This window comes from Geospiza fortis, unplaced genomic scaffold (assembly GCF_000277835.1).
Source record: "Geospiza fortis unplaced genomic scaffold, GeoFor_1.0 scaffold424, whole genome shotgun sequence".
In the NCBI taxonomy this organism is placed as follows: Eukaryota; Metazoa; Chordata; class Aves; order Passeriformes; family Thraupidae; genus Geospiza; species Geospiza fortis.
The window spans coordinates 1,072,082-1,086,278 of NW_005054354.1; the positions used below are offsets into that span (position 1 = coordinate 1,072,082).

The 14,197-nt window shown below is 39.7% G+C and overlaps 1 protein-coding gene across 1 annotated transcript in view; it reads right to left on the reverse strand.

Annotated features, from left to right (window-relative positions):
• Positions 1–14,197, reverse strand: part of KIF21A (kinesin family member 21A) — a 114,416-nt gene that overhangs the window by 52,321 nt on the left and 47,898 nt on the right. The window contains 3 exon segments of the mRNA XM_031059012.1: positions 2–60; positions 2,784–2,966; positions 4,247–4,469. Of these exon segments, the coding sequence (XP_030914872.1) occupies positions 2–60; positions 2,784–2,966; positions 4,247–4,469 (465 nt within the window).

Sequence of the window (14,197 nt, forward strand, 5' to 3'; positions counted from 1 at the left end):
ATTCTTCGCATCAATATCACGTGTGGTATCAAACAGATCAAGAATTTCTTCATTGTAAAGCTGAGGAGAAAAAAAGACAAAAAACATATAATTTTTGGAGGAATTCCTCCAATGACTATCAAATCTGTGCGTGGCACATACCAAAAGTTGTAAAAATCCAAATGTCTCAGCTCCCAAAAGATGTGAGACATCCAAACTTACAAGGACAACAGGTGACAGAGCAGCTGCAAATTAAGTGACCTGCACAACTTCCTATTATGCCACCCCAAGATGCAGTAAATTCCTTCACATTGCCAGATTTGAGATAAAATTCTTCGGTGGGACCAGGGAAGAGGAGGAATGTGGTGCCAGCAGAACAAGAGTGGTTTCTGTGGCAGGCACCTGCTGTCTTCAGATTTAACCTTGGGCTTTTCTTTTGTGGATTCAGTTGTCTGCACCCTGCTCCAAACACTTCCAACTCACTCCACTTGCTCTCCCTGCCATTGCACCTTTCCTCATCTCCTCTCTCACACCTCCGCATTTCTATGGCTCTCATTTAGGGAAATCTTCCTGGGCAGGAAGGAATTTGACATATAATAATAGTTTTCGTGCAAGCTGCTTCTTAAAGACACCAAGCATCAGTCCAAAAATACTATGGCATGGCTTCTTGAGCTGGGCTTTTGTGGTCCATGAGAATATCCTCAACTTTATGCAGTGTTTAGATTGAAGATATCGGGGGAAAAAATCCAGACAACCCACCCAGAAAAAAACCACTATCCCACTGAATTTCATGGCTGAAGTCTCTGCCTGTGTACCCTGGAACATATCAAGTGTCTCTAATTTAGTTACACTAATTCATGCCAGCAAAGCTCAGCCAGGACTGATTCAATTCCTGATCAAAATCCCTAGGCAACAGTCAAAGAACCACTACAACAGATCTGTAGTGGTTCTGTTCACACAAGGTACTTTCTCATAGCAATGAAAGGAAGTGGCTTTCTCCTCTCAAAAGCAAAAAGTCATCCCTGAGAAGAAAAAAAACAGCATTTGTGAATATGATGCTTTTAATCCTTTACACAGTAAAAAAGGAATTATATTTAATTATTAGGCATAGATAGCCTATGTAGGAATCTTCTTACTAATGTTTTACCTTCACAAATTCAAACAAACTGATGCCACAGTTTGGAGCAGATCCTGATAACACACCTGCAATTGGATGGGACTGCATATGCCTGTCTTTTGAAAAAGCAGGAAAGCAAGGAGTTAAGGGAGCCAGACTGCAGCCAACTAAAGAAAGGCAAGAAAGTAGCAAACAGAAGTCACTGTTCCCAACAGTTATCCAGCTGTAAGACTTCAAAGTTATTCCAAAAATACAATCTTGCTTCAACTTGCTCAACGACTAAATTATTGTTTATGCAACCCAGCTCTAATGGTAGACAGGACGGGAGGAAGAAGATACTTTTTGACACAAGAATAGTGTATAATATCAAACTAATCTGAAAAAGTTCCTGCTGGGAAAGTTTTAGTAAAAGAAAAAAATCTACCAACTAAAATGACTTCTTTTTTAAGGCAGAAATTATTATATACATCATTTAACCTTTCTTTAAATAGATAAACAAGACAGGTTTCAGTATGTACAGTTCAGCTGAAACACATTGCAATGGCTGCAATTGTTCATACCATTCTCACTGTAACATTTAATCACTGCCCTGTATTTTGGGACTCAATCATATTTGTAATGTTATGTCAAAAAACACAATAAATTCAGAAACCACACTGGTTACTGCTCCTTAGGCTACTCATGTTGCAGCTGCCTAAGCAAAGCTGCAGCTCCCTGGTGCACAGAGTGGAGCATTCCCACAGCACATGCTCAAGCCAACTCTCCCTGGGCAAATATTAGCCAGAGCAACAAAAGGTTCTGCATAAGGGTAGCAACACCAAACCTAGACTGATGCAAAACTAATGCCAGCTTGTTAATGACTAAAGGACTTGGTTTTATTGCTGCTGAAGTAAACTAACAGCGTTTCTCAGGGTAATATTGAAGTGGGGGTTTCTACCCCCAAGCAGATAAAGTTGTACATACTGAAGTAGCAAAACAGATTTACACCTGCTCTTCCTAAAATTGATTCTGCCTCTCTGTGTGCCTGAAGTATCAGATTTTGCAGGCTGGTAGTAAATGTAAATACGTTACACCCAAATCAATCAATTTAAAGAGCAGTTCCACAGCCAGGAGACACAGTATAAACCCTACAAGGCATAAAGCAACAGCTGCTGCAGGTCAGAAAGATTACACATGTTATGGCCCCTTACCAGTAACTGTGTCTACAAGAAAGTACAAGGGGAGCAGTTTTGCCACACAGATTTTGAAAGCTAAAGATATCTATGACAAAGTGACAAAAGCAGGCAAAGCATGGTCACTACTTGAAGCCACAAAGTTGAGTTAGGGGGCTTTTATAATTTTTTGTTTTAAAGTTGTGTCAAGAATTACCAATAGGCAAGAGCAACAGCCCTACAAACAGAAAGGGATAAATGATGACAAACAAATATTCCTATACTTCAAAATAACACTATAAAGGGAAGTAGTAAAATAATTTGAGTAAGATAAAAGGACTTTTTCATAAATTGAAGAGCTGAAGCAAATCCCATACATTTTCCTTGTGAAATCTTATATGTTAATTCAAAACATCTTGGGAGAAAAGAAAATTTAAAAGAAGCAACCAGAAAAAACATTTAATTGGTTTTCTAAAAAAAAAAACCTACCAAAAAATCCTCATAAAGTTACATCCACAAATGTGGATTATATTTACCTCTAAGAATTGTGCATTCACTTTAAAATCTGGAGGTGGAAGTCCTTGCTTAATAGCACCTTGTTTTTTTTCTTCAATACATCTGAAAAGGTGCTTAACAGCACGTGATATAATGCCTTGCTCCTCTTCTGTTATGTTGACATCAAATCCAGTGCCCATGGTGTATGTTTTGCCAGCACCTGTCTAATTTGAAAAAGGAGTAGTCACTAGAACACGTTAATAGCACCAAATCATCACAGAAATACAGTTTGTGCACACTAACGTTCACATCAACCTGCCATCTTTACAATATTAACACACACAACAACAGGTCACTTTGGAAAATGGATAAACAGCAGAATTTGGACAAACTCTACTGTTTATCCAGAGATCACATACAAGCAGGCAGAGAGCAGTTCAATCTTTCATAACCCTTCCCCTAGAAACTCTCCCTACCCAGTCCACATCAGCCTTGAGCTGTCTCCTCTAGGTCAAAAGATGAGTTAATGTTTCCAACCAAGGCTGTTAATTGAAACGTGTATTTTGAAGGTAAAAGCAGCATTTGCAATTCTTTACTGAAGTAGATCAAATGACTCCCTTAATTAAGATGTCTGAATATCCCAGGTATTATATTCCCATTGTTCTCACTTTATACTAAAGAATACAAGCTCTATCTTCACTAGGAAGATAATTTAATTAAATGTTAAGTCCAATAGAAGTCAAGGTAGTGTAGTGTTTTCACTTAATTAGTGGGCCAAGTCTAAGACAAAGATAGGATCACACAGCTGAACATAATCTGCTAAACTGGATCTGCAAACTGCTTTGTTTGACTAGAAATAGACTTCACCTGGCTAACTTGAGATGCAACACCTAACAGGTGAAATTCAGCATCCAAGACCACATTTTATACAATCAACTTGTAAAGAAATATTTGGAAGACAGTAACACTGTCTACATTGTGCTCAGCTTTGAGTGTGCCCAGTGTACTAAGAGGGTGTGTTCTCGATGAAAGGTTCTCTGACTTTGGAATCTGATCTCTACATTTTGCCCACAAGCAAACAATGTGGCCTGAAGTTCTCCAGGATCTATTTTTAAAAAGCTCCTATTCCCAAAAGTCTCTAAAAATGCAGTGGGTTGAAAAGTTGCTCAGAAAAGAATCTCAGTAGAACCTATCTCTATAGTGCAAGTGAGTAGGTCAATAATTTGTATTGCTGCATTGAGGTGAATTCAGGAATTATACGGACTGATACTATTTTCAGCATTACTATTAAATTCAGATCTGTGGCCTATATATATATTGTGTTTCAACTGCCAGTCTGAACAGAATTTATATAAACTTAACACTCTCCTAGAGGGTAACTCATTGAAAATAAACCCGCGATGCTAAAACCAGATTAATGCATTCAGAAATTTAAGAGAAAAATCAGTTTCAAAACACTGTTTATTCCAAAATAAATGCTTTAAAACAACATTGTGAAGCTTACCTGGCCATAAGCAAAGACAGTGGCATTATAGCCTTCAAAGCAACCTTCAATCAGCTTTTCTATGCACTGTGCATAGATCTCTTCTTGCTGTGAGTCAATGTTAAAGACATAATCAAAAGTGAAGGCCTTATCTTTTCCCAAGAACACTTGAGGTTCACCAGGTGTGACAGATGTACAGATATGGCATCCTTCAATCTTCTCTTTGGCTAACTGAGGTCTAATTCTGTTTTGGAAGAGATAAAAAGAACTATTAGAAATTCTCGTAATCAAAAAGAGGAGTATAGAATAAAAAGAAGGGATCTGAGAATTCCTTAATGACTGAGAAGTGAGAATTTCTCTTCACCAAGCCAGAAGGATTTTGGTTGTCTGAGCCACAGTACAGACTGCATCAGCCATAAAACTGCCCATGCAAATGACACCATCTTTTCTGAAGATTCACCTACTTCAAGCTGATGACCTGCCCAGAACTCTGAATGTTTCTGTATGTTTATTATGCATTACTGAAGAGTCACTTTTCTATGTTGTTTCAGACTTGGAAATCAAGATTTCCAGTTTTATCAAACTTCTGCATGCTTTCATTGTAAAAACAGTAATTTTACTTTTTTTACAAGCAAGTTAAATGTGAAAAAAAAATACAGGAGAGTTTAAATAGCAATTTGGGAGCAAGGACCCACCAACACCTAGCTCAGCTGGTTAGAGCCTGGTGCTAGTGATGCCAAGATTGTGGCTTCAGTTTCTATATGGGCCATCCACTCAAGAGCTGGACTTGAAGATCCTTATGGGTCCCTACCAATTCAGAATATTCTCTGGTATCATCTCAAATGAAAGCCTCCTTGCTGTGAGAGCAATGACAGCAAAGAAAAGGCTACATTGCTTCTTTCCTTTTGTCAGAAAAGGAACTTGTACAACCAGAACACTTCTGTGAAATGCTTGGTTTCAGTGAAATACACCTTCAGACAACAGAAAAAGAACAATATTTAACAAGTTCTAAAGGTAAGAGTGTCTCATTCCTCATTATTCCCCTCTAAGGCAAATTTCAGCTTTTATTTCAGTTTGTTCAGCTTCTTATTTTACAAAGTAACTTGTAGAATATAGCTTGAACTTCTTATATTCTATAATTTTACTAATTCCTCCGCATTCTTAACACTCTTGCAGCCTCATCAAATTGAATTCATGTACTGGCCTCACAACTAATAATGACTGCAGAAGCTTGTGATTCCATGGGTTTAATGATTAACTATCAAGAAGAAAAACTCTGGCTCACTTAACACACTGCTCTTAGCTGTAAGTAACTAATAATTTGCTTACAAAGCTACCTTTTTAAAAAGATATTTCCAAGTTCCAAAAGCAGCCCCAAAAAAACAACCCAAACCAAACCCAAACACACAAAACCCACACCAAAACATGCGCAGTGTGAAGCTTAAAAGATGCGACAAAGAGGGCTAATAAGAACGATAAAAAGATGCAGTACAGCTACATACAAACAGAAACATGGAATATTTTATACTGACCTTCCAATTAGATAAAGCTTCTGTGTGGCTACAGGCACAGAGTATACTTAAAGGCACATATTCATCTCATATTCCATGTTTTAAGGGACATTAGTGCTCTCTTTAGAGTAGCTGTGCTGCCTTGAGGCAAATTCCCCAACATTTTCAGATATTACATGTTGGTTTGGATGACAGACCAGTTTCGATGTGCACAATTTACACCCCCTTCAGAGGAAACTAAGCCAAAATGCTCAACTCCAAACACATAAAACTTGTTCCAAATTCTAATGGGAGCATAAGGGCCCAAAGCTACCTGCTGATCTACTGGGACTGTGCCAACACCTGCTGATACAGAGAGAGCTTGTCTCCAACAAATGAGTGGATTGCTGCAGACTAATTATGTACATGTTAGATAAAGTTAGAAATACCCTGCTTGAAAAAAAGATACCAAAAAAACCACCAAAACTCACAGAGCATGATCAATCTACTCTTTACTGCAGATTCTGAATTTTTCACTGAGGGATGTGCACTGCTGTCAAGAGTATTTTTCAGATTTTTTTATTCTGAAGGTTTCATTACATCCCACATATGACACTGGAGAGTAACCTTAATTTATCTGTATGGTTTGTACACATTAATTCCAGTATAGAAACTTCTTTAATGATCAGGAGGTACCACCCTTGTCAGCTTACCCTCTCGTGTAAAGTGAAAATTAGCTAAACCTTTGAAAAACATCATTAAAGATTATATGATGTGCAAAACAGGCATAAATAGTCTACAACTAGCATTTGCATTTAAGGACGCAAAGTATATAATATAGGTCAAATTTTCTCTCTAACAACATCATAAGGAGTTTTTTTTTTCTTTAAATGAAATAAGAATGCTAAAAGTAATACAGGATTTACATAGCTCCTTCAGTAACAACCAACTTGATCCACTTGTACCTGTGTTGACTGAACACAGAATCTGATAAATATGTACAGAAGCTTGTAATACATTTACTTCCTTCTAAATTAAGGAAATTTTGGTAATAAAATAGCTTTTATTTCTAAGTAGAGAAAGTCTTCAAAGAAAAATTAATCATACGCCTTTTCTAAAAGCATTCTACACAACTGGAAGGTCAAGCAAATAAAACACTGCAGCTTGATGTCTAAAACAATAGTTTGAAAATGCCTACTCAGTAGGTTATTCTGCTGCCTTCTTCTACTGCTGTGAAGTCAGTCAGAGGGCAAGCTCCTTTTTCAGACTAAGCACTCTTGTTCTTTCACTAATCCAGTGCACCAGCACAGAGGCCATTAATTGTCCTTACAGGAATGAACTCTGAAGGCTCATAAAGGTCCAGAGGCATGTCTCATTGCCTTCCAGAGTAAAACAGCTTGGGAAGGTCTCTTCTAGAAATCTAGATGGGAAACACATTTTCAACATCAAGCAAGCTTTAGTGCATCCCAAAAACACAACTTGTCCCCAGTTCCAAAAAGGCTTTTAGCAACAACTTGCAGAATGAAGTCAAGGAGTTTTTTTAAGAAGCTTCTTCTTCATATGTTTTTATTCTACGCTTGAAAGAAAATTAATTTTCTACACTGATGAACTGATGCAATTATGACAGGTGCCAAATAAATTTCTCCCTTCTACTACTAAGTAAAGGCTGACTGACGATGAAAAGGAACAGCATGCCTAAAATATCAATGATTTGCATGATAGTTATTCCAGTGATGACAGGACTGTAAGGCGAGCAGTTTCAATGTCGCCCAGCAGAGACTTCCCACGAGATTCCTCCCAGCCAGGGCCAGGTCCTGCCCGCAGCCAGGCAGCTCCTCCCAGAGCTCTGCTGCTCAACAGCAAGCTGCACACATCAGCCCAGCACAACCAGCCCACAGCTGAGCTGAGGGGCATCTGTGGCACTGCTAGCAGCTTCTCACCAGCTCAGCCACTTCCCCTGATTGTAACACAGAGATCCAGCAGTGATGATGGGGTCCTTCCTCCCTAACTTACCACTAAATCTGAAGGCAGTGCTAGGAGAAAAAGCAGCATTCTACCAGCATTTAGGAAACACAAAGGAAAAACAAAGCACATCTCACCACAACAGGGAAGCTTCACACCAAAGACAGACTCCCTTCTCATTCTGTCACTGCTCTTACACAATGTCCCACCCTGCTGTGGAGCTGAGAGGTAGCAGAAACAGATCATGACTGCATCAGGTTTGAATGACATCTCCCCCCAAAAGAGATGTGCAAACAACAAACCTTCATCACCAGCCTGAGGCCTCCTCAAGGGATACTTCATGCTCTGAAATCTATACAGCTCTCTTGCTAAGTTTGTGTCCTAGGTTACAATACAAAGATATGTTCTATTCCCATCCTCAAGAGCTGTTGAAACCAGGAGGAGCATTGTTTTTTCCTTATCTCCTGTTAATGGGCCCATCAATGCCTTTTCCACATGACTCAGGGATCCTAACTCCCTCTGGGAGCCATTTCTGTTAAATGGACCCACTGCATGACTCATAGAATGATATCAGCCCATTGCGAGATGCTCCACCCAGGAGGGAGGAGCTAAGCATCCCCACCTGGATATAGTCTGGGATTTGGGACACAACAAGCAGTCTTTCCACTGGATTCCCAGAGGAATGCTGTCCTTACCCACTGGTTTCCAGAGGACAAGAGCTACCAGATGGTTTCCACAGGATCACCACTTCAACAAGACCATTTAATCTGGATTGCTGCCACTACCCTAACTAGCAGGGTGTCAGGCTGCATTCTGACTCTGTCAGTGGTTTTTCTTTTGTATTATTGCATGTATTTGGATTTTTTCCCTTTTCCTAATAAACTGTATTTCTGACTTGGTGTCTCTCACTGGTTTTGCTTTCAAACCAGAACAGTTTGCCATTAAGCTAATGTGATGTCCTCAATGAGTAAGCAGAGATTCCTCCCCTTCAACCTGATTTCTGGCCACTTACAAACAACGTGAGTGCATCACCCAAACCTGTTAAATGGACACACTGAGTGTGTGGTCCAGCACATAGAAGTCCTCATAGAAGTCAGATTCAGTTCCAGCACTGCCTATAGGAACATCTCCTCCTTCTCCATCCCATACATGAACTGGGAAAGTGATTTTTTCCTTTCTGCTTACAGTCAAACATTTTCCACTCTCGCGTCTTAATGTGGTCACTTCTGCCAGCAGAGCAGGCAGCACCCACACTTTAAAAATGTGAAAGAATTCATTCTGGTCATCTCTTCTCACCCAGCCTGTGGTCTGGCAGTCTGCCACTGAGATTTTTCTCCAGGACCAATTTGACTTCACCCATTTTGTCTTCTACATGGCCCTACCCCACCTGTTTTTCAGGCTACTCTCTTAATTGCAGACAATCAGGCGTTTTCTACCTATTTCCAATCACATCTCCTCAGATGTGGCAACTTCCCAAACAACATTTTGCTTTCCATCCTTCCCTCTGCTCCTCTCCAAAGCATGAACACACCCAATTCTTGTTTACATGTACTTTGCAGCACCTCCAGGCCACACACATGAAACTTAATCCCCTAAATCTCTCCTGCCTCAGCACACTGGGACAAGTTGTCAAATTAGGGAGTGCTAAACCAGCCAGCGGTTGCACAGTAATGCACTGTATTGTACTGGAACTAATCCCTCAGCAGAGCAGGGGCACAATGTCTCTGCTAAAAGTATTGTCAGCTAGAACAGGCTCAGATAATACAGTTCAGGGACTACAGTCATCATCAGACCAATACCCTGTGTTATGCAAGACATCAGACTTTACAGAATTGATTCCTGTTTAAACTAGATAATATCATAATATCTCTTTGAAAAGCATCCTAAATTTACTTCTAGGGATGAAAAATTGTCCCAGTGATCTAAATATATATATGTTATTTACATAAATAACTACATGCATATATAAGGATTATATATATATATATACACATACACACACAACCCTTTTCACTACTAAACAATTTTACCTCTGTGCCTGTTTATTTAAAAACCTCTCAATTATTTAATTTTACCCAAGCAATCTCTAACCATCTATGATCACGTCACCCCTTAATCTTATTTCATACACTAAACAAGACCAGAGATTTTTTTAATTTGCATCTTCATGAGATGAACTGTAAGCTCTAACAAAGGGTAATAATCAAAGTGTTTACCATATGCCTTCTCAGCACATCTAATAGCAGTAAGCACACAAGAACTTCTATGACTGATCTAAAAAGGGCAAAGAATCAAATTATTCTTGTTTTACAGAAAGCAAAGCAGAAAAAAAAATCATAGGTTAATCTTTCAGACTGCAATTACTATCCAGAAGCTGTGTGTTGGAAAAAAAAGATTATTCTGAAGCCCCATGTAAAGCTCTTTTTCATTAAAAAGGCTCTGTGGGGCAAGGGCTGTTTTCATCTTGCTCAGAAAAGCATAAATTCAAACCACGTGCTAGGCTGAGCAGGAAACAAGTTAACCTGTAAACCCAAGACTCTCCAATACTTCTCTACTACACTAAGCCTATTAAATTTTACACAATTAATTTTCACATGTAGGTATATGAAACATTAAATCCAGAAACAGCTAATGAAATACTTAGTGAAGCATAGCAGGCAATATGAACTGGGAAACAGACAAAAACTGCCCCAAACCAGAAGAAAACAGCTTCCAACTCTTACTTGAGCATCAGAATTCCCTCACCTTACTACTCCCTTAAATTTACACTCATCATTTCACTCCCATTAAATTCCCTTCAGAGCAAACAGGGAGTAAAGAAAGCTAAGCAGGTTTCATCTCAAAGATACCTGATATTTAGGCTTGCATAAACTTTTCAGTATTTTTGCTTGCCCACACTGGAATCTTGTTCTGTGATTAGCATCACTTTCAAATGAGACCATAACTATAATGTCTGAATGCACTCATCTCAACTGCACTTCTCAGCAAGCTTTAAGGATACAAAAAGATCTGGCATGTGAGAAACTCCAGGTTTATCTCCTGTTAAAACAGCAAAAAGGGTGCAGGAACAAATCTTTAGCCTTGTACCAGCAACTGTCACCTACTGAGAGTTTCTGAATAGTGGCATCACTAACGGTATAACCCCCTAGTAACAGTATCAATCACTGGTATTACATGCACTGGTGTCAAGATGGAAAAATGGACATGCAATTACAGACTACAGTGACCACATGAGACACGGCTCAGCAGCTCAGCCACCCAGCACATGGCCAAGTCCTTCCCCCTGCCACGGGTGAGCTCCCACCCCAGGAAGCTGCTTCACCCTGTGCCAGAGGCCCAGGCACACAGCAGCCAGGGCAAGCAGCACTGCCTCACTGGGACTGCAGCTGCGTCGCTCTTACCCAACATTGGGCACTGCTCCCATCGCTGTTCCTCCGAAGCTGCCATGGTCCAGACTGAGCCCAGGGCTGCCAGCAGGTGCGTGCCCAGAGCCCAGGTGTTCTCAGCCTAAACTTACACCTCCTGGCAAGCACAAGGGAAGCAGATCTTTTGCACATGTACTAACACTAACCTACCTGATGTACCTGAAAACTTCTTGGTGTCTAAAGGCATTTCAATACAATGGCAACTATACAATTGACAATACCAGAAATAAAACCTCCTGAAACAGTCTAGGATATTTTTAAAAAATGCAGTAAGGACGGTGACAAAAGCTTATGCAGGATCTACACGGGTCCCAACTTTACTCCAAAGTCCTATTAAGATACTGACAAAAAGGTATTAGCATCCCTTCAAAATGTGTAGCCATTAAATACGACCGTTAAGCCTTAACTTAAAACATCCATCCACTAAATTACCAAATGGGCTCTGAGGTATAACATTTTCAATAGCTAACTTACTGTAATACACACCAAAAAAAAATTATATTCAAAAACATCTGCAGAAAATATTTTGTTCCAGTGCTGCAAACTGTCTCTTCCAGTTTGCATTTAATGAGAAAGCAACACACGGAAAACCAGAACAAAATTAAATCGAGGAAATATACCACTGCCATAATTAGATTTGTCCAGTTCTCTCATACGCTCAAACTCTACCTCCTCAATATTTTTTTTTTATTTTTACACACAAATTTAATTTCATGAAACAATTACCCTTTTCAGTAAGTTGGGTCTGGTCAGGTCCCACAGCCATTAGCTGCTCATGTAGGAGATGACATTGGCAGTGCCAGGCTGAGGCAGTTCCACAGGCTGCTGCTTGCCTTGCTTCAAGAGCCATACAATAGCTGTATCTCCAGGCAGCCACCATGGCCAGGACACAGCTTAGCACTGTGATTTCAGATTAATTCTTGTGAAATTCTGTAACAGCCTAGCAGGCTGTGCAACACAGATGGTATCCCCAGACTGGCAGGCACAGCCCCACACTTTTGCTAGGAAAAGAAAATGCAGAGGGGAAACACCAAGGCTTGCTTTCACATAATTCCTACTGCTCTGCATGCTTCCTTCCTCACACCACACCCACAAGAGGGCTAGCAGATCCTCCAGAAGACCTCCAGCATCTTTCTTGATAACATGAATGCACACATTCACACAAATCTTTGTGCGGTTTTATTGTGAACTAATTTACTCTCTAGTGAGCAAAGAAATTCACAACGTTTGAGAAAAATTTGGCTTTTAAGAGAGAGAGAAGGGAGACCTGTATTGCAGGGTTTGTACTGGCCTGGGTTATTTCTAGTTCAAGACAAGGTCATCTCTGATGGAAAAGCTGCACTACTATAAGCTTCCACATGCCTGCCAAGCACAGGACTGGCACACCTCCAGATCCAAGTGCAGCTTGAGTAAAGCCAAACAGAAGTGCCTTTTCCAAAGGCAAACGTTTTTTTTTAAATTGTTCTATTGTGCTACTTGCCTTGGTTTTCTTAACCAATCTATTGTTATATGTGTCACCTGTCTCAAAAAGGTAGAAGAAAAAATAACACATTATCTAAGATAAAATGAGAGCTAAGCAAATGCAGCAAAGTATAACTTATGAGCTAAAACTTGAAGTATGTGTGGTTTATGAGCAAGAAATGAAAGAAGGAGTTAGACCTTCCTAAAAGTAAAATTCCAAGTTAATTTCATACCATACAGGAATGCAGACATGCCTGTATCATGCAATGAAGTGGCAGAATAGAGACCTTGGTCACAGCAATCAGAGGTCAAACATGCTTTGGTGCTGAAAGGGTCAAATGCACCCTGGTGCTGAAAGGGACTACAATCACCTGATCTCCACATAGCTGATTAGCCCCAAGCAACTGCCCTTCCCCATCAGGGAGCATGAACAAGTCATTCTCGAGAGTAAGAAGCAAGATTAAGTATTTCTGGTGCACAAGGAAACACAGCACTCAGCTGCACTACAGTGTGATTGGCATTAGCTCAAGCTCTGGTCACCATGCTGCATGGAACATGCGGACATGCACTGAAATAAACAGGTCACTCACTAGCTACCTCTCCTCTAAGGATTAACTCTGAAAATAAAATCCCTGAGAATCCTTATCACCTTTAAATAAGAGAAAAATAAGGAACTCCAGAAGGTGCTAAGTCATTTCAGTTTTTATTTGAGAGGTAGCTTTCAGTCTAAGAAAGCCCTGTGTACACTTTCATCTTTTTGTCTGCTTACACTGCACTTGTGGACATCACCCACAGTTGGCAGAACAGCAGAGACATCTCAAATACTTGGTTCAGACATAAACAACAGGTTTCCCCAGGTGGTCTGGGAACCTAACATTTCCAAAAGGCCAATCAGGAATCAAAGAAATGTCTTCTGAACCAACAAAACAAATACACAATCAAGGGAAATTGTAACTAAAACATTTACTCAGGGAAGCAGAACCATCTGTGGCTATGGATTTGGATGGCTGCTCCTTATCACTAAAACTATAGTTTACCAGAGGGTTCAACCAGTCTGCAATTTGATGGCTGTGCATATGTTTATATACCAAGTTCAATATCCACAAAACAAATTAAGGACAGTACTGCCTTTGAATTGCATCTTAGATCTGTCCCTCTGACAATGACTGCACTTGATTCTTGTAAATTAAAGGTTTCGATTGAAAAATATATTTTAGCTTTTAAGACTACAGATTTCATGCGTAGAAGTATGAAACACATCTTCATTTCACTGGTGGTGTTTCACATCAATCACTAGCACTTACAATAATGAAGGCTAGTATAGATTATTATGATGAAAGATTTATGGCAATAGTACCTGATGATTACAACATTTAAAGAACATAGAGGTCACAAATTCAAGAGAAAAGGGAAAATAAAGGTCTTTTTGTGTGTCCCCAGACCAGTGTCTACAACTACAGCCCTCATGGATCCAGGAGGCCAATTAAGCCAGCAAGCATATCCTTCTGAGGGTAAGGTTTCATGAAGAAAGCAACTCTACATACCAAAGAAAGAGAATGACACCCTGTATTTCTTTTGCAAATTATGGAGGTTTTTTCCCTCCAAAATATAGCTTTAGCATGAAACTCAGCAGC